This window comes from Coregonus lavaretus, assembly GCF_964263955.1.
Source record: "Coregonus lavaretus genome assembly, chromosome: 4".
In the NCBI taxonomy this organism is placed as follows: domain Eukaryota; kingdom Metazoa; phylum Chordata; class Actinopteri; order Salmoniformes; family Salmonidae; genus Coregonus; species Coregonus lavaretus.
The window spans coordinates 7,929,968-7,950,878 of record NC_139991.1 but is presented as its reverse complement, the minus strand read 5'-3'; the positions used below and the strand labels follow the sequence as shown (position 1 = coordinate 7,950,878).

At 41.2% G+C, this 20,911-nt stretch overlaps 1 protein-coding gene across 1 annotated transcript in view; it reads left to right on the top strand.

Moving 5' to 3' along the window:
- LOC311127339 (transcription factor 12-like) overlaps window positions 1–20,911 on the top strand; it is a 94,646-nt gene continuing 73,735 nt past the window's right edge. The window contains exons 1-3 of the mRNA XM_084159167.1: window positions 1–58; window positions 1,935–2,023; window positions 2,237–2,309. Coding sequence (XP_084015293.1) covers window positions 31–58; window positions 1,935–2,023; window positions 2,237–2,309 — 190 coding nt within the window. The 5' untranslated portion in view covers window positions 1–30. The remainder of the gene's footprint in view (window positions 59–1,934; window positions 2,024–2,236; window positions 2,310–20,911) is intronic.

The window sequence follows — 20,911 nt, the reverse complement described above, 5'->3', positions numbered from 1 at the left end:
TCTATTGTTTTCTGAGCCCATTCGACACCGATGGCTGAAGAAGCATGCAGCCGAAGTGGTAGGATATTACCACTATTAACATTTTACCAAATCCGATCAAGCTGTTTTTGAATAATTATATATAATGTCGATACATTTTTTCACACCACTTTCTTTCCTTTTTTCCTGTTGCCTTAGCGGAGCGGAGGAAAAAGTAGTCCCGACATATTGTGCTGTTCATAAAAATATGTTCGCCACGAGAAAAATAGATTGAACAGTTTGATTTCTTTTTGAGTGTGCTCAAACCATGATAGACATGACACTGCAGCACACAATGCTCGCTGTCTTTTAGACGGACTCAATTCATAAGGCTAGCCTACATAGGGACAAACAGGTTATAACTGTGATACTCAAAAGTATTTTTAAAGAAACTAGGCCTACTCTGGGCCAGAATTCCAATTAGTTGCAACCACCTTAAAGTGATCTCTCTCTCTCTCTCTCTCTCTCTCTCTCTCTCTCTCTCTATATATATATATATATATATATATATATATATATATATGCATGTCTCGGTCCATATGCATTCAAAGGCTACTCATTTATTCATTATCCCACTTCTGACACCAGTGTAGCGAATTCAGAGGTCTCAAATATCCCCAGACTCCTCCACCAATACCTTTCATTACACCAATGCTCTGATTGACACAACATACAAAATCTGGATTCGATCTCTTTTTACTAGTCTCACATAATTTTGCCTAATGATTGATTAAGATAGGCTAAATGTAATATGATGGGTCCTCTCAACGACTGTCATCTCCTACCACTCCGCGTGGTGTCTGTAGTAGGCTAGGCCGGGGATATCGTTTCACTGTTTTCAGCGGAAGGATATAACACCGAATGCCATTGTGGTGCTGAGGTTTTTGCGAAGCAAAAATGTCTGTCTGCCTAAGGTTAACTCGCAAGTGACATATAGGGGATATTTTACTAACTATTACAATCTAAACCACTATTTTACAGTATTTGAGACGCGTTACAGGAAAACGAGGCTCCATACTGCCACACCCGATCGCCCTAGTTGGAATTTTAAAGGGGAAAAGGTAAAATATTGTAGTGAGTTTAATCAAAAAAGGTTTCGGACTGGGTGAAAGAAGTTGGGATACAAGAGACTGGAGCTGGTATGGAGTAAAGGGTTGGCATTTGCTTTACTACTTTTACTTGAAAGGGCGTTTTACTCAGCTTAAATCTGTAGCCTATAGCATATTGGTGGATCTTCCTTTTTGTTTTCCATGCTTATACACTTTCTAAATAGTGACACATCGAATTCGTGGCTCATCATTGACTATTGCAAAGCAACATATTGCATAGCCTATCATTAGTCCGTGAGTTGAAAATCTACAGTAGGCTAGTTATTTTGTAACTAAGTCTGTCGCGGAAGATTGATACAAATGTAGCGTTTGGGGAGTCAGATATACAGTTGAAAAACGATGCTGCAGGTCTCAGTGTGTCACTAGTGTCACACGCAGCGCCAATAATTTTCAGTGTGCCTGTACCATTCCAAATAACGTTAGATGGAATTTCCTTACCACGTATTGGCTACCTTTTCCTTTTCATTCTGTTCAGATGTCATAATGTACAATAACATTTTCTAAAAGGGAGCGTGGAACCTTGGATGACAAGGGGTAATTTACAATTACTTTCATCGGTTGTTGCAGTAGCCTACCTTTGATCAAATAACTCGCACAGCAATGTCAAGGGTCACTGTACAGATTTATTTTCGGAACCGAGGTGTTCTGGGAATATTCCTTGTCAACTCCAGTAGGATTATAGAATGAGGTTGCGCTTTACTGAAGTTCGTTATTGAATGGAGAAAAAAACACATTTTAATCAAGGAATTAGGACAATTTTTTAAAAATCAAAGTTGGACCTAAGCAAACAATCTGTTTCTTCTCTAGGTCTAAAGATTGGCAGGATGAATCCTCAACAGCGGATTGCAGCTATCGGAACAGACAAGGAATTGAGTGACTTGCTGGATTTTAGCGCGGTAGGACAGTTATCTTATCTATCTTTTTATAATATTTTATTTGTTGTTGTTTAGCCCAGTTTATTCTCTATCAGTCAATGTCTCTCCAGTGAAGAAATTGATTATGAAACACAGGAAGTCTTAACAGCTTGTAACAGATGCATGATTATCAAAGGCAAAATATGAATTTGTCTCAGCTTCACATTTTTCAGACCATTTCTTTTCTTCTGTTAGATGTTTTCTCCACCTGTAAATAGTGGGAAAAACAGGCCAACCACCCTTGGAAGCAGCCAGTTCAGTGCACCAGGTAGGATTTAATCCCAGAAACCTATTTTAATATGTCCTCTGTTCTGTTCTGTTATAGCCCTGGTCCTGTCTCTCCCCCTGTTGTGTCTTGTCTAACCACAGCTGTTTGAAATCAGTTCATACGAGTGTTCCTGATGTTTTCCACTGTATTTTGGATATTTGGGTTATTAATTTTGTGAAAAGCCAAAGGAGGAGGGTTTCATATTCAACATAGTATTACTATTCATTTCCCACCTCAGCGGTGTGTGTGTGTGTGTGTGTCTGTGTGTGTGTGCACTCTGCACATCTGGTGTCTGAAACATGCCACCTCCACCTGGAATTATCGTAGACTGACTGCTGTAAAGATGTGGAAATAAGGAATGGTTTAGGCTTATTTGACATATGTGAAATAATGCTTATTGACCTAACAGCTCTGACAGTGTAATACAATTGTAATTAGCACTACTTTATAACCCTTCCTTGTGTTTTGTGTGCAAAAAGATCTCGGTGGCTTGTTCGCATATCCATTTTCTATTGATTATGACACAAGATCAATTTTGCTCATATTGACAGTGGGGCATTGATTGCGTTTGTGATTCAATGTTCCCTAGATTTGTGCACCATATAAAAGCTGTACCAAAGATATCCAATGTCTATCAGTTGTGTAGTAAGTACGGTATGGGGTTACTTCCTGTTCATCAAGTGGTGTTTCATATGCATGTGTCCGTCTTCTAGTGCTGAGCTGTTTGAAAAAGGCAGTGAGTTCCTCAGCCCCAGGTCCCTAAAGGCCTGGCCATTCATGTGGCCTTCAAACATCTATCTCACAGGCTCAATGACTAGAGGATCTGATGTAGTGTACCTTTAGCCGGGAGCATTTCTCATGCAGAAGTGGGCTGTTTAGAATGATGCATCATGTGTCATTGGCGTAGATGTTTTGATAAGTGTTGCTTGAATTCCCTGTTTTTATGTGGATAATTTCTTCGCTGTAAAGGCTCCAGGACATTAATCCATAGCACAATCAAGCATTATGTCTCCTCAATACTTGTTTTACGTAAAGCAACAAAGCCTTGCCTTGTCGTTAGTTCTAAAGGACACACTTTTTGTGGAAACAACAGCAAGACAATGGACTGAACAGCAACACAATGGGGCCAAAGGGGAGCTGTTGTGAAAAGGCTGGGAAGTGTTAGGATGTTTTCCAGAGTACTTTACATCCCCACTTCCCTTTCTGGATGCTGTCTCCACAGAGGTAAACAGCATGGGATCCAGGTCAAGTCAGTGCTGAATTGATGCTTTAAGTATATCATTGCACTTTCATAAATCAGTTTGGGTAAAGCATTCACTGTGCATTCATAAGTATTAACAACTATACAGAGCATTATCAATATACATCAATTTGAGTCTGTTTACGTTATGTCAAATATATTACCAACAATCCTTTAATAGTGCTCTATGTAGCTAATGCTATTTAAAGTGTTGCTGAATAGGCCTACTTCATTTTTTTGTTAAATTCTGTTTCAGTGATCATACATTCCATTTGGCCCCACCCATAATGGAATATAAAATAGAATGTTGCTTCAATTCAAAAGTGTTACAAAGGAACTAATTTTCTGAATTCCTAATGTGAGAAGTGGAAGAATTGAACTCAGTAACCTCTGCGGTGTGCTTTAGAATTTAATATAGCATGGCATTCATGGACATCATGTGACCAGCCACATTTAAGCCTGATGTGTTGGGCATGCACTCTGTGGCTTCCAAAATAGACCAGCATCAGCATGGTGCTTTTTGTTTAGAATAGAAAAGAAATGGAGACTGTTAATAGACTGTTTTTCCCACCAAAGCCCATCGTCATGGCTGAAATGCCTGGTGGTATTTATTTAGTCATTAAGAAAAGTCACAAGAATTGAGCCATGTTTCGTAGAGGCTTATGTGGATGGTATTTTGGTTCTATTTTCACCAATAGACAGAATATGGGATCTGTTTTGGGCTGACTCTCTCCTTGAGGCTTTTTATGTGTGTCGGAGTCACACACCTGTCTGTTCCAAGCTTTCCAAGCTTGCTATACTCCTTGAGCTACAGTAAGTAGTAAACTAGAAACCACTGATACATCAAATGTAATGTTCTGCATGATGCAATACTCACATTAACATCTATGTCCAAGCTGCTCAGTTAGCTTGCTTCAGAGCTCACTGTGGCACTTTTATATTTGGAGAGCTATATTAGGAATAGTTTCAGATCATGGTTTGCTCTCTCTGTCCCACCTACATTAGACTTGCTGTAGAAGTCAGCCAAGAATCTGGTAAGCCATAATTATGTTTGGGTTGTTATTGCTCCTAGAGGGACAGACTGAGGCAAATATTTCTGCTCTTATTGCTGGTTGGCTACCTGACCAGAATTTATGATACATTTCTCCTGCAATTTTGCCTGCCTGTAATTATGTTTATTTATCCCATATTGTTTAGAATGGGCCTAAATATTCCTGGTTGGCCTGCAGTCAATTCAAAGAATGTGCCACATGTTATCGTTGGCTTGTTTATAGAATAGATGAAGCCAAGTTGTACAAGGATGTTACAAGGATGTCAGAACTGTTCAATTATATTTACAATACTTTTTGTAAATATAATTTAAATGATATGCTTGTGATAGACTTACACTGCAGTTTCCTTCCACTTGAGAAAACTTTCTCTCAGTTTAAAGCGCTTTCTTCAGCTTCTATCCCCATGGATTAGAAAATATTATTATCTGCTGATTCATTATTAATACAGTGTTGAAGAATATGACTGTTTCTCATTCATAATTATTAAGCAAGGATTGTTTTGTTCAGTCAGAAGACTTAGAACTTGACGAAGTACCCAGCTTGCATTTAAAGATAATTTAGCACACCCAAAACCTCTCCACTGTACATGGCACAATGTGCGAAGATATAAAAGGTGACAAAACTCATCTTGAAGCAGCTGATCTTCAAAGCATTTTCAAAGGATTTGGAATATTGTATTTTTTTTGTTTAAAGCAACTGCTAAGTCGGTCTTCAATTTAAGCATGCATTTTTCTTCTAAAATGGATTAGTTCAAACAGATTCAATATATGTAACCACAACAGTAGCTTTCAACTGAGGTTCTTAAAAAAGGACTAAGCTGAATCCTTTATTTTATTTTGCTCAGGAAGCTGTTGTCTCTTGAGATGCTTCTCACTCCATTTCTCCTTTTGACTGATTTCATTTCTCATAAGCTCTCATTGTTTTGAGTGTGTTTATTTAAATCCACATAAGATCATCTCATGTTAGTTTGTAGTCTCAGAACTCCTGTTTTACAAAAGTTCATGAACAAATTCTAGACTATATATTTAAAAAAAAAGTTGTATTCCTTTTCTTTTCTTTTCTTTGATCAGGTCTTATAGCAGGCTTTAGTTTGATCAACCTAATTTCATGTTTTATGCCTTTGAGTGTATTGCTGAAGGAATCATTTTCTTCCTGAGACGTCTGTTTATTTTTAGATAACCTGCCGGCTGCTCTGTGAACCATTGGGCCACACTGCGTTTGTGATGCTTTCAGATGGGTACCCTCCCCTGGCACACTGGGCCTCCTGCCTGCCACTGGAGGGAAGATTCAGGGAGAGTTTGGACATCTCTCATTTATGGATCACAGGTCACCTCCTGACTTGGTTATGGAGAACCGTGCTGTTGCCATAGTGATGAAAGTCCTTTGAAGGCAGGTGACTTGGCACAGCTTTTGCATCTTCTTTTGCAGGTCTGCCAAGAGGTTAGAGCATTAAAATAATGTCTTCAGTCACCCAATATGAGGTAGATTACTATCAGGCTTCTCCTAGACTGTCATTATTTTGATTGAAGAAAGTTGGCGTCTGACTTGGCTCCTTTGATGTGGATTCCATTCATTTTTCAAATGAGCAGTTTATTGTAATGTATTTGATGTTGTATTAAGTTGTGAAGGCACTGAGTTAGTGGGGGACCAAACAACCTTTATCGTGACTTGAGGCAGCTGGATTTGAAGCCAGGCAGAGATACATTTTTATACCTGCTTATCTGTGCCTAACCTCTGGCTGATGTAGTCTGAATGGACACAGTGTTAAGTGTTGGACTGAGGTAGTGAGTTGTATCTGTATGTACAGTGGGGGAAAAAAGTATTTAGTCAGCCACCAATTGTGCAAGTTCTCCCACTTAAAAAGATGAGAGAGGCCTGTAATTTTCATCATAGGTACACATCAACTATGACAGACAAATTGAGATTTATTTTCTCGAGAAAATCACATTGTAGGATTTTTAATGAATTTATGTGCAAATTATGGTGGAAAATAAATATTTGGTCACCTACAAACAAGCAAGAATTCTGGCTCTCACAGACCTGTAACTTCTTCTTTAAGAGGCTCCTCTGTCCTCCACTCGTTACCTGTATTAATGGCACCTGTTTGAACTTGTTATCAGTATAAAAGACACCTGTCCACAACCTCAAACAGTCACACTCCAAACTCCACTATGGCCAAGACCAAAGCGCTGTCAAAGGACACCAGAAACAAAATTGTAGACCTGCACCAGGCTGGGAAGACTGAATCTGCAATAGGTAAGCAGCTTGGTTTGAAGAAATCAACTGTGGGAGCAATTATTAGGAAATGGAAGACATACAAGACCACTGATAATCTCCCTCGATCTGGGGCTCCACGCAAGATCTCACCCCGTGGGGTCAAAATGATCACAAGAACGGTGAGCAAAAATCCCAGAACCACACGGGGGGACCTAGTGAATGACCTGCAGAGAGCTGGGACCAAAGTAACAAAGCCTACATTTACATTTACATTTTAGTCATTTAGCAGACGCTCTTATCCAGAGCGACTTACAGTTAGTGAATACATATTTTTTTATACTGGCCCCCCGTGGGAATCGAACCCACAACCCTGGCATTGCAAATGCCATGCTCTATCAACTGAGCTACATCCCTGCCGGCCATTCCCTCCCCTACCCTGGACGACGCTGGGCCAATTGTGCGCCTACCATCAGTAATACACTACGCCGCCAGGGACTCAAATCCTGCAGTGCCAGACGTGTCCCCCTGCTTAAGCCAGTACATGTCCAGGCCCGTCTGAAGTTTGCTAGAGTGCATTTGGATGATCCAGAAGAGGATTGGGAGAATGTCATATGGTCAGATGAAACCAAAATAGAACTTTTTGGTAAAAACTCAACTCGTCGTGTTTGGAGGACAAAGAATGCTGAGTTGCATCCAAAGAACACCATAACTACTGTGAAGCATGGGGGTGGAAACATCATGCTTTGGGGCTGTTTTTCTGCAAAGGGACCAGGACGACTGATCCGTGTAAAGGAAAGAATGAATGGGGCCATGTATCGTGAGATTTTGAGTGAAAACCTCCTTCCATCAGCAAGGGCATTGAAGATGAAACGTGGCTGGGTCTTTCAGCATGACAATGATCCCAAACACACCGCCCGGGCAACGAAGGAGTGGCTTCGTAAGAAGCATTTCAAGGTCCTGGAGTGGCCTAGCCAGTCTCCAGATCTCAACCCCATAGAAAATCTTTGGAGGGAGTTGAAAGTCCGTGTTGCCCAGCGACAGCCCCAAAACATTACTGCTCTAGAGGAGATCTGCATGGAGGAATGGGCCAAAATACCAGCAACAGTGTGTGAAAACCTTGTGAAGACTTACAGAAAACGTTTGACCTGTGTCATTGCCAACAAAGGGTATATAACAAAGTATTGAGAAACTTTTGTTATTGACCAAATACTTATTTTCCACCATAATTTGCAAATAAATTCATAAAAAATCCTACAATGTGATTATCTGGAGAAAAAAATTCTCATTTTGTCTGTCATAGTTGACGTGTACCTATGATGAAAATTACAGGCCTCTCTCATCTTTTTAAGTGGGAGAACTTGCACAATTGGTGGCTGACTAAATACTTTTTTCCCCCACTGTATGTATGCTTCGGGAACACCTGCTGCTGAAGCACAGGATGTCTGTTAGTTTTAAATCTAAACTCCCAAATATAGTACATTGATGCTGAGTACTCTGGACATAAGGGAGCATGTTGGGGTAAGGTGGAAAGCACTCCTAAGAGATACAGAGTTGCATTGGTCAACCATGCAGCAGGCCTTGACACACACGCATTCACACGTCACACAGAGAGAGAGAGTGCATTAGCATTAGCTACCTCCATCCGGACCACTAATTACTGGCCCTACCCTCTGAGGTCGTTTCTAGGGGCAGCGGGAGGAGGAGGGGTGGGTTGTCCTCGTCTAATGATCTGAGAGCCCGTGGCCATCGCATCTAGCCGGGCCTGAACTGTGGTGTCAGCGATGCGCCTGGGAGCGTTCATGGCTTCGATCAGGAATAACAGAGCAGGGGTTAGTGGGAAGGAATGAGTAATGGCCCCCTGTTTGATCTCCTAGGCCCCTGTGGGAGTCAGAGAGCCCTGGACCTAGCTTTACTGGGGGTACTCTGGGGAGCTGCTGGGATGCTGAGTTGGGGACTGGCCCTTTACCAGTTCAACCATATCTACTCAGGAAGGATCTCAGAAGGAGGGAGGGATGCAGGCTAGGAGGGAGCATGTGCTATGTGCTGTTTTTAAAGAGACCGCTGTTATTGAATGGAAAAGGTGATATTGTAAGCTGTGTGATTATGAACACAGCTTTGTATTTGTAGATTCAGATGTGTTTTGTTTTCCAGTAGCAGCTCAAGTCTTGCACCTGTATTGATATGCGTAGTGCCAGTAGAGGTCCTGACTGTTTGCATCCGTCTGCCTGCGTGGGAGCGCCGACCTAGGATGTTATGTTATGTGCCCTCCAGAGTGCAGTAGTTATGTGCAGTACATGGTCACCCCTCTACTATCACTGTTTTTATTACAGCTCACTCTCTGCCAACCTAGCTGTTTGTGTTTCTTCACTGGCTGTGTCCTATTTGTGTTTGAAGATGGAAGGTATGATAAGGAAATTGTCTGTTTGGTCATTATGTGCAGGTGTTGAGAGGGATTTAAATGCAGGAATCAGGCTATGTACACCACTGCCTTGCCAAAAATCATATCAGATATATTTCCATCATAGGGTCATGTTTTGTTGTAGTGGTTTTAAAGATCACAGAGTGGATTGTTGCACAATGGGGCATCTCTGTTTCTATCACGCTTTCCCACACTCATAAATGCTCTCTCTCTCTCTCTCTCTCTCTCTCTCTCTCTCTCGCAAACATACACACGGCACACACACACACACTCAGACACACAATTTTCTCAGGTGTTGTGGCTAGTATGTGAGGATAACTGAGTGTTTGGGGCTGACCGTGACCTGAGGCTTGATACATTTATCAGGATTTCCATTTCAGATATAGAAAATGCTGATGAGTCCAAGTCATTGTTGGGTAGGCCTAATCCCCCAGCAGTGACTGGGCCAGTCTCTCCTATGTATAGATTTAGTTGCAACTGCATTTGCACTCAATGTGGCATGTTATTTTTAGGTCTGAGGTCTGAAATTGTTTTTTGCTGTGCTGTGCAAAATACCAATCAAATTGAAGTTCAATCTCTCCTCTTTTAAAATACTTGAGGATTACTGCGTACCACTGATTTGTTCCTAGTTTTAATTTGTCTTTTGAAGGATTTAGAGTAATAAATTAAAGACGATGGACTCGAGCTAAATCTTTTGTAAAGCTCTCAACTTTGAATTCATGCTACCTCATTTTGTTTGTTACCATGGTAATTATTGTAATGAAGGGAAATAATTTTCTGGCTTTGTTACATTATTGAATGAGGGAGAGGAAGCAGCTACATTTGTTACATCCTTTACATCATAAATGGCACCACATTAACGTTTTATTTTTTATTGCATATGAATAAAAAAAAACAGGACTTGAAGGAAATACTGATGAGACTGCGCTGTGTGCTTTCCTACCGTTTTTCTCCTTGTCTCTCAGCTGGGAATATGTTCCCTACCTGCAAGTCTAATAATTATTACTGAGCTAGAAGACTGAAATATGAATTACTCATTATTTGACAGTTAGGTCCAGGATACTTAAAAGAGCTTTTTGATTACTTGTGCTAATCAACATTAATAAATTGAGAGAGCTTGACATTTTTCCAGGCTCCTTTTGGCCCCGTCCCAGGATCCTCTCTGACTGTGAAACAGATGGGACAGCAGAGGGGCACTGGTCATGAGCTCTGATTGGCTGTCACTCACTTTATTAAATCATTAATATCGTCCCATCATGTTAATTCACTTTTGATACCAAAGAAGGGCTGTCTCACTCCCACATGTTCATCTCCATCACTAGAAAACACGTCATGAGGAAGAGAAGATCACACAAGCCCAAATGAGTCAGGAAAGCCTGCTGTCCCCCTTCTATGAGTAGCATGAGAGTAGCTTGCTGTGCTGACAGCCCTGCCATTGGTGTCAGGGCCAGGGGAGAATGAGGGAACGTTTGGCTCCGGTGCAGTCCCCTGCCTACCAGGGCCTGTGTTATATTCAGCACTGCAGTTGGAGGCAGAGGAGTGGGACTCGATGGGCCTTCCTCTGCCATATTGGCAAATGTATGGCCAGGAGCACAGGAATGAGAAGGGCCTCTGTATCAGAAGCCATATGGGGAACGCTAGCTACATTCTTCATTGTGTTTTCATGTGCTTTCATTTCAGTAAAGATTGAAGTGTGTGTGTGTGTGTGAGAGAGAGATAGCACTCAGCCCTCTGATGAGGGATCTGATAGTGCTGTTAGAACAGTCATAAGACACGGCTCTGATTAAACCTACTAATGAGCAGCTCAATAAAACTAAATCCTCCTGATGTAATAAACCCGCTGCTGATTGCAGGAACCCGCTGGTGTGATAGGCTAATCCTTTTGTGCTCCAGTGTTTGTTTCACCCTAAAAAGATTCACGCACAGTGGATGAATAAAGAGATATGACTTGTCTGCTTGTACGACCACACAAGAGCATTTCTCTGTAGTTAACCTTTCTGCTGAGTGGATTGCAATTTGAGGGCTTTTACAGTACAGGTTCTAGGGTAAATTGAGTCTGCAATTATGTTTTTTATTTTATTTATGTAACATCACTTGAAATATTATTGCATAGCAGTATTAGAGCACTTAGCTCATTTAGTCTGCCACTGTGCCTAGTTAAACTGTTTCTCAAACAGTTCAAGGCCTTTTTCCATTTGAATGAAATATGAGTGGATTTGGTGTTGGTAAACATTTTAGATACACATTACTAACTAAAAACCTAAGGGAAATGGATTTATGTTAAATAAGAAACTAATTTATTCTGCATAACTACTGCACTCTGGCAGTTTATGTTATAGCAGAGATAAAGCCCATCTCTTTAGCCTGTATGCTCCAGTTCCTCCAGAGCTCAAGGTTGGAGGAAGAAGCACCTTTCCTCCGTAAGCGACTGTGAACATATGGCGAGGGGCGCAGGCAGCAGCACAGGAAGGAAGTGTGGAAATTGCAGGGAATGAGAGTTTGGATTAATGCGTCTGAACTGGGCATACCCAGACAAATGCAGCAGAACCGCACTGCCAGGACCCTTCAAGGCCCCTCCGAAGTGTGCCAGAGAAACAGAGATAGCAAAACAAACATGAACCCCTCTGCAGGTTGAACTGAGGGAGATTGTGGTTTCTTCTTCGTGCCTTTTAATGACATGAATTTGAAGAGGCCATCGGTTGTGCGTTGTGTGTGCTCAGCAGGGGGACATTGGGCAAATACCGCAGCTTGGCCGGCTCCATACATCTAACTACCTAGGGATATTTCTACAAATTCAAATCACTAAGTATACATTACATTCTGAAACTGATAGTAATTATGGTCTAATTTGATTACATTTGTCAATGTCGATATTAGGCTTGGTTGATATACCGTATACCGGGGTATTTCGAAATACTGTATGATTTCAATACCGTTTGAAAAATATATATAAATGTTTTCTTTGGGGGGGGGGGGGGGGGGGGGGGGCATGCTACCCCACTGCTTATAACTAATTATAAGTTAAATATATCTATAAGAAATCTAAGATGTGTCAAATAATTTATATCCAGCTCAGGGCTCCACCTATGCATTTGGTTTGCTAACTTGCTAGTTAAGATCAAGCTTCTTGGTTACAGCAGAGACATTCAATTCCCTCCTGGATCAAGATCGCTGTTGCCTAAATTGTTTTGTGCCGGGGGGTGGGGGGGGTGGGGTGGATTAGCGCCCCTTGTGTGCACATTCCATAATACTGTATACCCCAGTATGGTACAGAAATGGTATGACGTTATGAAAATGTGGATACCGCTCAACCCTAGTTGATATCCCATTCAAATGCTTGTTAATGAAACATTTTCTTCACTCTGCACACAGTCAAAATGGTGTCTTTTTATGTCTACTTCCATGTGAGTTGTGAACAGTTTAGGGTACTTCAACACACACACATACATATACACATACACACACACACAGCCCCAATGAGGGGTTGTCCCTCGCAGGGAGCTGAGCCGGTCTCCATGTGACACGAGAGAGTAGCTGTTAGATTGGAAGTGAACAACCGAAAATAGCTCCCTTCTTTGCATACAGTCAAATCAGCTCAAGCTGTGCACCGTGGCTGGCTTGGTTGCTTGGTTGCAAGCACTCTTGTTTGATGCGTTTCGTTAAAGATACCGTGACAAATTAAAATGTATATCTATCCATCGCTACAGCATGTCTTATTAATCTGCCTGCTGCCTGCCTTACGACTGTTTGCTCGGAGTTGGAGGGGATCCCGAAGGAGAAGCATCTTGTCATTTGCTTGTCAAGGCCTCTGTCTGTGACAGTGCTTTGTGGATGACTGGATCTCAGTGCAGAGAGAGAGTCTGTCTAATGAAGACACTACTGCACTAGCTCTGACAAACCTCTCATTGCTACATGTGTATGGGGAAGTCACATTGTACATTGCACAAATTGGACTTAATTCAATTAACAGGCTGGTGAGCTCTTCAGAGCCAAGGCAGTTGTAGTAGTAGTAGTAGTAGTAGTAGTAGTAGTAGTAGTAGTAGTAGTAGTAGTAGTAGTAGTAGTAGTAGTAGTAGTAGTAGTAGTAGTAGTAGTAGTAGTAGTAGTAGTAGTAGTAGTAGTAGTAGTAGTAGTAGTAGTAGTAGTAGTAGTAGTAGTAGTAGTAGTAGTAGTAGTAGTGTATTTGAAATATGAATTGTGAGGGGGTGAACATAATAAACTGTATACTTTTTTTTTGTCCGATTTTTATGATGGTTACTACCGTATGTGAAATAATCACTGTGTTGTTTACTTATTTTAATTAATCAAAAACCAATTACTATACCTGACGTCTTCATTGCTTTTAGACAAATGGCAGTTGAGCGTATTGATTATTATTTAAGATTCTGAGAAAAGTAATGAATGTTTAGTTTATTATTGTAACACAACACTGTAGATTCAGGCATGTAAGGTGAAATATGAGAGGCTAGCTTGTTTACATTTGCTGTATTGATGTTTCACCCCTATACTATGTCTGGAGGAGTATTTCCCCTCTGATGAGGCAGAGCACAACTGGTAAAGACATGGTAATGCCTCGGCAGCCACAACTGTTTGCCATAATTTATTAGGTTGCTTCCCTGTAGGTCCGAATCGATTGCAGCCCGCAGTGATTCCACAAGCAATGCCCACTTGGTCTGAATGTTTGGTTTCCTAGCAATTTGACAAAGAAAAACTCTGTTTTCAGTTCTGCCTAATGACTTGGACATCGCTTTGTGATGTCACATCTGGTGTGCGTGTTGTTTTTAGCAGTGGTCGGTCACAGTTGTGTGAAGTAACAAATGCATTTCTTTTTTCAGTGGGGTTTGCCAGAAAACAGGGTCCGTTTGAACAATCGGTGCGGTGCCCTTTTGACTGTATGTCTGAGGGGATGTGGACACCTGCTCAACAATTAAACTACAGAGGAGAGCAGACATTGGCAAGATAAATATTTGCCTTCCAATTCAAGGTTGTGTTCACATGTGTTTGATTTGAGACGTGGAGGATATTACGTGTTTGTTCCTGACAGTCAGTTGGCAGTGATGCAAGCGGCAGTTCCCCACACTGAACACCCCTGTTCACTAGATCAGAGTACTCAGAACATAACAACACTGCTCAGAGGCTGTGGAATATGTTGTTGCATGTGAGGTTATTCATAATACTAAACATTTGCTGTTCAGGCTACCTCATTTAAATGATGCTGTAGATTTTATTTTTCACTTTAACACAGTTCCAATGTTTAGTGTGGCGTATTGGATTACATGTTCTTATTAGCTCAAGCAGAGTTACAATGAGTTGTTTGTCTGTATTTAGTTTATATCCATAAAACTGTAAATAAACAATGTTGGAATTTCTTTGATGTATACAATTTTTTCTTCAAGATGTTGGGTTTCCATACAGTTATGTAGCAGTTATTTAGGAAGGTAGCAGATGAAATGTAGGAATGTTAGCTACTAGCGTTCAATGGTTGTTTGACATTTTTACTGTTGTGACAATCTCACTTGTTGCAAAATTAGAAAATAATTCAGTGCCTAGGATGTTGTGAGAAAAAAGGTGTGATTTTAACTGCGCTCCTAAGCTTCTCTTCCGAGCTCCTGTGTAACCGTAAATATATTTGCCACTGATTTCTTTAAATAGTGCAGATAGAGGTGTTGGTATACATTGAGTAATTGATCACACATATGTAGATCAGCTAAGTCTAGGCATACATGTAGATCAGCAAGAGATTCCCTGTCCTCATTTTTGGGGATTGTTTTCCTCTGAAGAAACGGTAGCCTCTGAAAGGATATTAGCAGACAACTTCTTTATTTTTATAAACCGAAAGGATTGTAGACCCTAGAAATGCTCTTAGTTTAACTTGTTTTGTTGATGTTAAAAGCTGGTACAGTATGTTTTTATAAGACTATTCTGAAAAGAAAAGAAGGTTCTGGATCTGACTTTGTTCCTAGGCTGCATCGGCTCGCAGAGACTACAGAGACTACAGAGACTACAGAGACTACAGAGACTACAGAGACTACAGGCAAATGAGTACCAGGTTGTGTGTCAGGCTGCATTTTGAAATGAACAACACAAGAAGGACTGTGACTGACTGTGATCAGATCTTTTTTATTTTGTTTTATTGCTTCATAAAAGTGTCGTATGCCAACCTAAGACCTCTCCTAGGAGTTAGTCTCCTATGACCAGAGTGCCCTTCAAGTGTTATTTTAATCAATGAACAAAGACATGCTTTGATTTCTTCCTAAATACTAAACAGAAGAAAACTTAAAGGAGGATATCTAATGACTGCCAGACTTGAAAACAGGATAGACAAAGATTTGCACACAGAGCAGTGCCCGTGCCAAGTTAAATCCATATTTAAATCCTCTACTCGACAGACACTGCATGTAAATGAACATTCTTTGGCATAGGTTTATGCAGTGGGGGCGCGCCAGAGAGCAAAATCCCCTCTAGTCAAACTGAAGCATTCATATCTGCATAATGTCTTTGTCTATTTCCTGTTCAATTCTATAATTGAGAACTAGGATTTGGAAATAATTAGAAGAGGGTCTTTGCCACACGCACACAGACACAGCTGACAATGTGGCTGTCAATGCAGTGCAGTATGTTTCTATGTTAAGTGTGTGACCAGTGTGCTGGGGTGCGGAGTGGAGTGGATATATGATGGAGTTTATTCCAGAGCAGAGCAGAGCTGCCACAGATGGGGCTGACAGGTCTGCGTGCCATACCTCTGAACCTCTGAAGCCTCTCTGTTCCCAGCAGTAGGACATGGGCGCCCTGTTCCATAAAACCTGTTACACATTAAACGTGATGAAAGTGATGAATGGTAGGTGAATATGGACTTTATTCAGAGCAGATGAGACCTGGATGATATTTCAGACAGGTGGAATTGATCTTATAATACATTTGTTAGGCTCCAGTAATACTATGCCTGTCTTTTATCTGTTTAACTGTTGGTGTGTGAGTGACCTCAGCTACTGTAGCAGTGTCTCATGACGTTGGTTGTCAGTGATTTGGTGGATGGTTAAATGGAGCAGCTGACTCAACAGTAGAAACCACAGAGAGAAGGTTCCTTCCTTCCAAGCCAAATGGAACTGCTGCGAGTCTCTGGCCCGCTTTCTTTCAAACCTTGTTGTCTGTTAGCTTAGAATTGACATCACAGATGTGCATTTAGATATTTCTACCAGAGATATTAGTAATGCATTCCACAGTAGAAATACAAGACAAAAACCTAATTACTCCTCAGAGGAGGACTTCCCTGTGCTGTAGATACCAAACACATGTTTTCCCTAACATTTCACCTATCAATAGCAGCCATATCTATCTTCTTCAGATTTGATTGAGTGTTTAGCTAGAGAACAAAAAGGATGTATAGACCTGAAGAAACGGCTTACCACATTTACATTCATAATATAACCAGCACATTCACACATTTATATTTGTTAATAGTTTGTTAACCTCCTGTAGAGAATGCTTATCAAAACGTATCATGTCACTATTCCATAGATGACTATTTTAGCATTATCTCCTCATTTGAAGACAACTCTACCACTCTATGTTTGTCTCAATCAGTGTGAGACATAGTGATATTGTGTTGTCTCTGACTGGTATAGCTCTATCTGTAGTCATGTGTAGAGAGAGGACCCTGGAGCCCCAGGCAGGAGCTGGCAGTCAGGACAGAGACTAGAGACTGGAGCTGGTGACAACTAGTGCCCTAAAGAGCCAAGCAGGGCGGCACTACAGGCAGAGCCAAGGGCTTTAGCTAGTGTACAGTACAGCATGTCCCCCTTTTGGAATGTTATATTTTTGTGTGTAGTGTTAACATGTTATTTCACATTTGAAAAGTGTATTGCTGTGTATTACTAGAGTATGCCAATGAAGGTGCCATGAATTGAGTTGAGTTGAATTGACTGCTGCACTCTGTGCAGTGTTGCCAGCCACACACTGGCTGGCCTCTACATTGTCTTTGGCACGGGGTCAGAGTCTAGCCCACACATTGTGATTGTGTGATGTAGGCCTAGCTCTTTTTCACTGTGGAAAAGTCTACTTCTCCCCTCGCTAAAGGGCCTGTTTGTTCTACTCATGCAAATGCAGATAGCTGGTGTTTAGGGTGTGCCCAGCCATGCAGTCAAGTGGCACGGTTCAGGCAACCGAAGACTTATGGTTTTTTGTCACTAACATTTTGAAATTTTAAACAAATTAAAGTGGATTACAGGCCCTCTGAGAGTCTGTGTTATGGTTTAAAGGTTTGTTTACTCCCTGCAATAGCTAGATTTGATTATTTGTATATTCAAATCCTTGAAATCTGATCTGTTTTATTTGAGGGTGGAATCAAATGAATGGTATTGCAGTTTTCTGAAGCAGGGTGAAATGACAAAGGGAACAATCAATAACTTGCAAATTGATGTTACTCCCCCTCCTGCAATTATGTAGCTTACATGTGGCCGGGAGTGGAATGCTGTTACCTACAAAACAATATTGGCTCAAACAGCGTGAAGAATCTCAGAATCATATCTCTTTACTGAGCAGGCCCCATAAATGTCATTTCGTAGGTCAGATATTATATTTGTTCATCACATAGCAGATGTTGAATTCATTCAATTGTGTCAACTTTATTGATTTATTTGTTTATCTATTATTTTATTTTGCTGTCTTTGGGAACATGGAGTAAAAAAAAAAAAGAGTTTCATGAAGTTTCAGTGCTCAGCTGTTTTGATAGGGCTTGGCTATACATCACTGCCTAATCATCCAGCTCTAGTGCTCTGAAGCACATTTTGAGCATGCACACATGCTAAGGAGTGCAGAATTTTATGTCCGTGATTTATGTAAACCAAAATAAATGACGCGGTGAAAATGTGCCTGGCGCTCGTAAAGCAGCAGAGGTATAACAGATTAGTCACTTTCTTCTACTCTGCTCTGTGGTCTGTCCTCCTGCCAAGAGAATGGCAGCATGCTCGCTCGCCCAGGGACAGACATGACTATAGATGCAGTGTTATGTATTTTGTTAAACCAGGCCCCTGGAGAACTGAGAGGCCGTTGCTATGAGACATTAGACGTGTGAAATACAGTGGCTTGCGAGAGTATTCACCCCCTTTGGCATTTTTCCTATTTTGTTGCCTTACAACCTGGAATTAAAATGGATTTTGGGGGGGTTTGTATCATTTGATTTACACAACATGCCTACCACTTTGAAGATGCAAAATATGTTTTCTTGTGAAACAAATAAGACAAAAAAACAGAAAACTTGAGTGTGCATAACTATTCACCCCCCCAAAGTCAATACTTTGTAGAGCCACCTTTTGCAGCAATTACAGCTGCAAGTATTTTGGGGTATGTCTCTATAAGCTTGGCACATCTAGCCACTGGGATCTTTGGCCATTCTTCAAGGCAAAACTGCTCCAGCTCCTTCAAGTTGGATGGGTTCCACTGGTGTACAGCAATCTTTAAGTCATACCACAGATTCTCAATTGGATTGAGGTCTGGGCTTTGACTAGGCCATTCCAAGACATTTAAATGTTTCCCCTTAAACCATTTAGGTGTTCCATTAGCACATTAGCAGTATGCTTAGGGTCATTGTCCTGCTGGAAGGTGAACCTCCGTCCCAGTCTCAAATCTCTGGAAGACTGAAACAGGTTTCCCTCAAGAATTTCCCTGTATTTAGCGCCATCCATCATTCCTTCAATTCTGAACAGTTTCCCAGTCCCTGCCGACGAAAAACATCCCCACAGCATGATGCTGCCACCGCCATGCTTCACTGTGGGGATGGTGTTCTCGGGGTGATGAGAGGTGTTGGGTTTGCCCCAGACATAGCGTTTTCCTTGATGGTCAAAAAGCTCAATTTTAGTCTCATCTGACCAGAGTACCTTCTTCCATTTGTTTGGGGAGTCTCCCACATGCCTTTTTGCCAACACCAAACGTGTTTGCTTATTTTTTTCTTTAAGCAATGGCTTTTTTTCTGGCCACTCTTCTGTAAAGCCCAGCTCTGTGGAGTGTACGGCTTAAAGTGGTCCTATGTACAGATACTCCAATCTCTGCTGTGGTGCTTTGCAGCTACTTCAGGGTTATCTTTGGTCTCTTTGTTGCCTCTCTGATTAATGCCCTCCTTGCCTGGTCCATGAGTTTTGGTGGGCGGCCCTCTCTTGGCAGGTTTGTTGCAGTGCCATATTCTTTCCATTTTTTAATAATGGATTTAATGGTGCTCCGTGGGATGTTCAAAGTTTCTGATATTTTTTTTATAACCCAACCCTGATCTGTACTTCTCCACAACTTTGTCCCTGACCTGTTTGGAGAGCTCCTTGGTCTTCATGGAGCCGCTTGCTTGGTGGTGCCCCTTGCTTAGTGGTGTTGCAGACTCTGGGGCCTTTCAGAACAGGTGTATATACACTACCGTTCCAAAGTTTGGGGTCACTTAGAAATGTCCTTGTTTTCGAAAGAAAAGCAATTGTTTTGTCTATTAAAATAACATCAAATTGATCAGAAATACAGTGTAGACATTGTTAATGTTGTAAATGGCTATTGTAGCTGGAAATGGCAGATTTTTAATGGAATATCTACATAGGCGTACAGAGGCCAATTATCAGCAACCATCAGTCCTGTGTTCCAATGGCACGTTGTGTTTGCTAATCCAAGTTTATTATTTTAAAAGGCTAATTGATCATTAGAAAACCCTTTTGCAATCATGTTAGCACAGCTGAAAACTGTTGCGCTGATTAAAGAAGCAATAAAACTGGCCTTCTTGAGACTAGTTGAGTATCTGGAGCATCAGCAATTGTGGGTTCGATTACAGGTTCAAAATGTCTAGAAACAAATAACTTTCTTCTGAAACTCGTCAGTCTATTCTTGTTCTGAGAAATGTAGGCTATTCCATGCGAGAAATTGCCAAGAAACTGAAGATCTCGTACAACGCTGTGTACTACTCCCTTCACAGAACAGCGCAAACTGGCTCTAACCTTCTAGGCAGAGTTGCAAAGAAAAAGCCATATCTCAGACTGGCCAATAAAAATAAAAGATTAAGATGGGCAGTCTGAGATATGGCTTTTTCTTTGCAACTCTGCCTAGCATCCCGGAGTCGCCTCTTCACTGTTGACGTTGAGACTGGTGTTCTGCGGGTACTATTTAATGAAGCTGCCAGTTGAGGACCTGTGAGGCATCTGTTTCTCAAACTAGACACTCTAATGTATTTGTCCTCTTGCTCAGTTGTGCACCGGGGCCTCCCACTCCTCTTTCTATTCTGGTTAGAGCCAGTTTACACTGTTCTGTGAAGGGAGTAGTACACAGCATTGTATGGTATGAGATCTTCAGTTTCTTGGCAATTTCTTGCATGGAATAGCCTACATTTCTCAGAACAAGAATAGACTGACGAGTTTCAGAAGAAAGTTATTTGTTTCTAGACATTTTGAACCTGTAATCGAACCCACAATTGCTGATGCTCCAGATACTCAACTAGTCTCAAGAAGGCCAGTTTTATTGCTTCTTTAATCAGCGCAACAGTTTTCAGCTGTGCTAACATGATTGCAAAAGGGTTTTCTAATGATCAATTAGCCTTTTAAAATGATAAACTTGGATTAGCAAACATAATGTGCCATTGGAACACAGGACTGATGGTTGCTGATAATGGGCCTCTGTATGCCTATGTAGATATTCCATAAAAAATCAGCCGTTT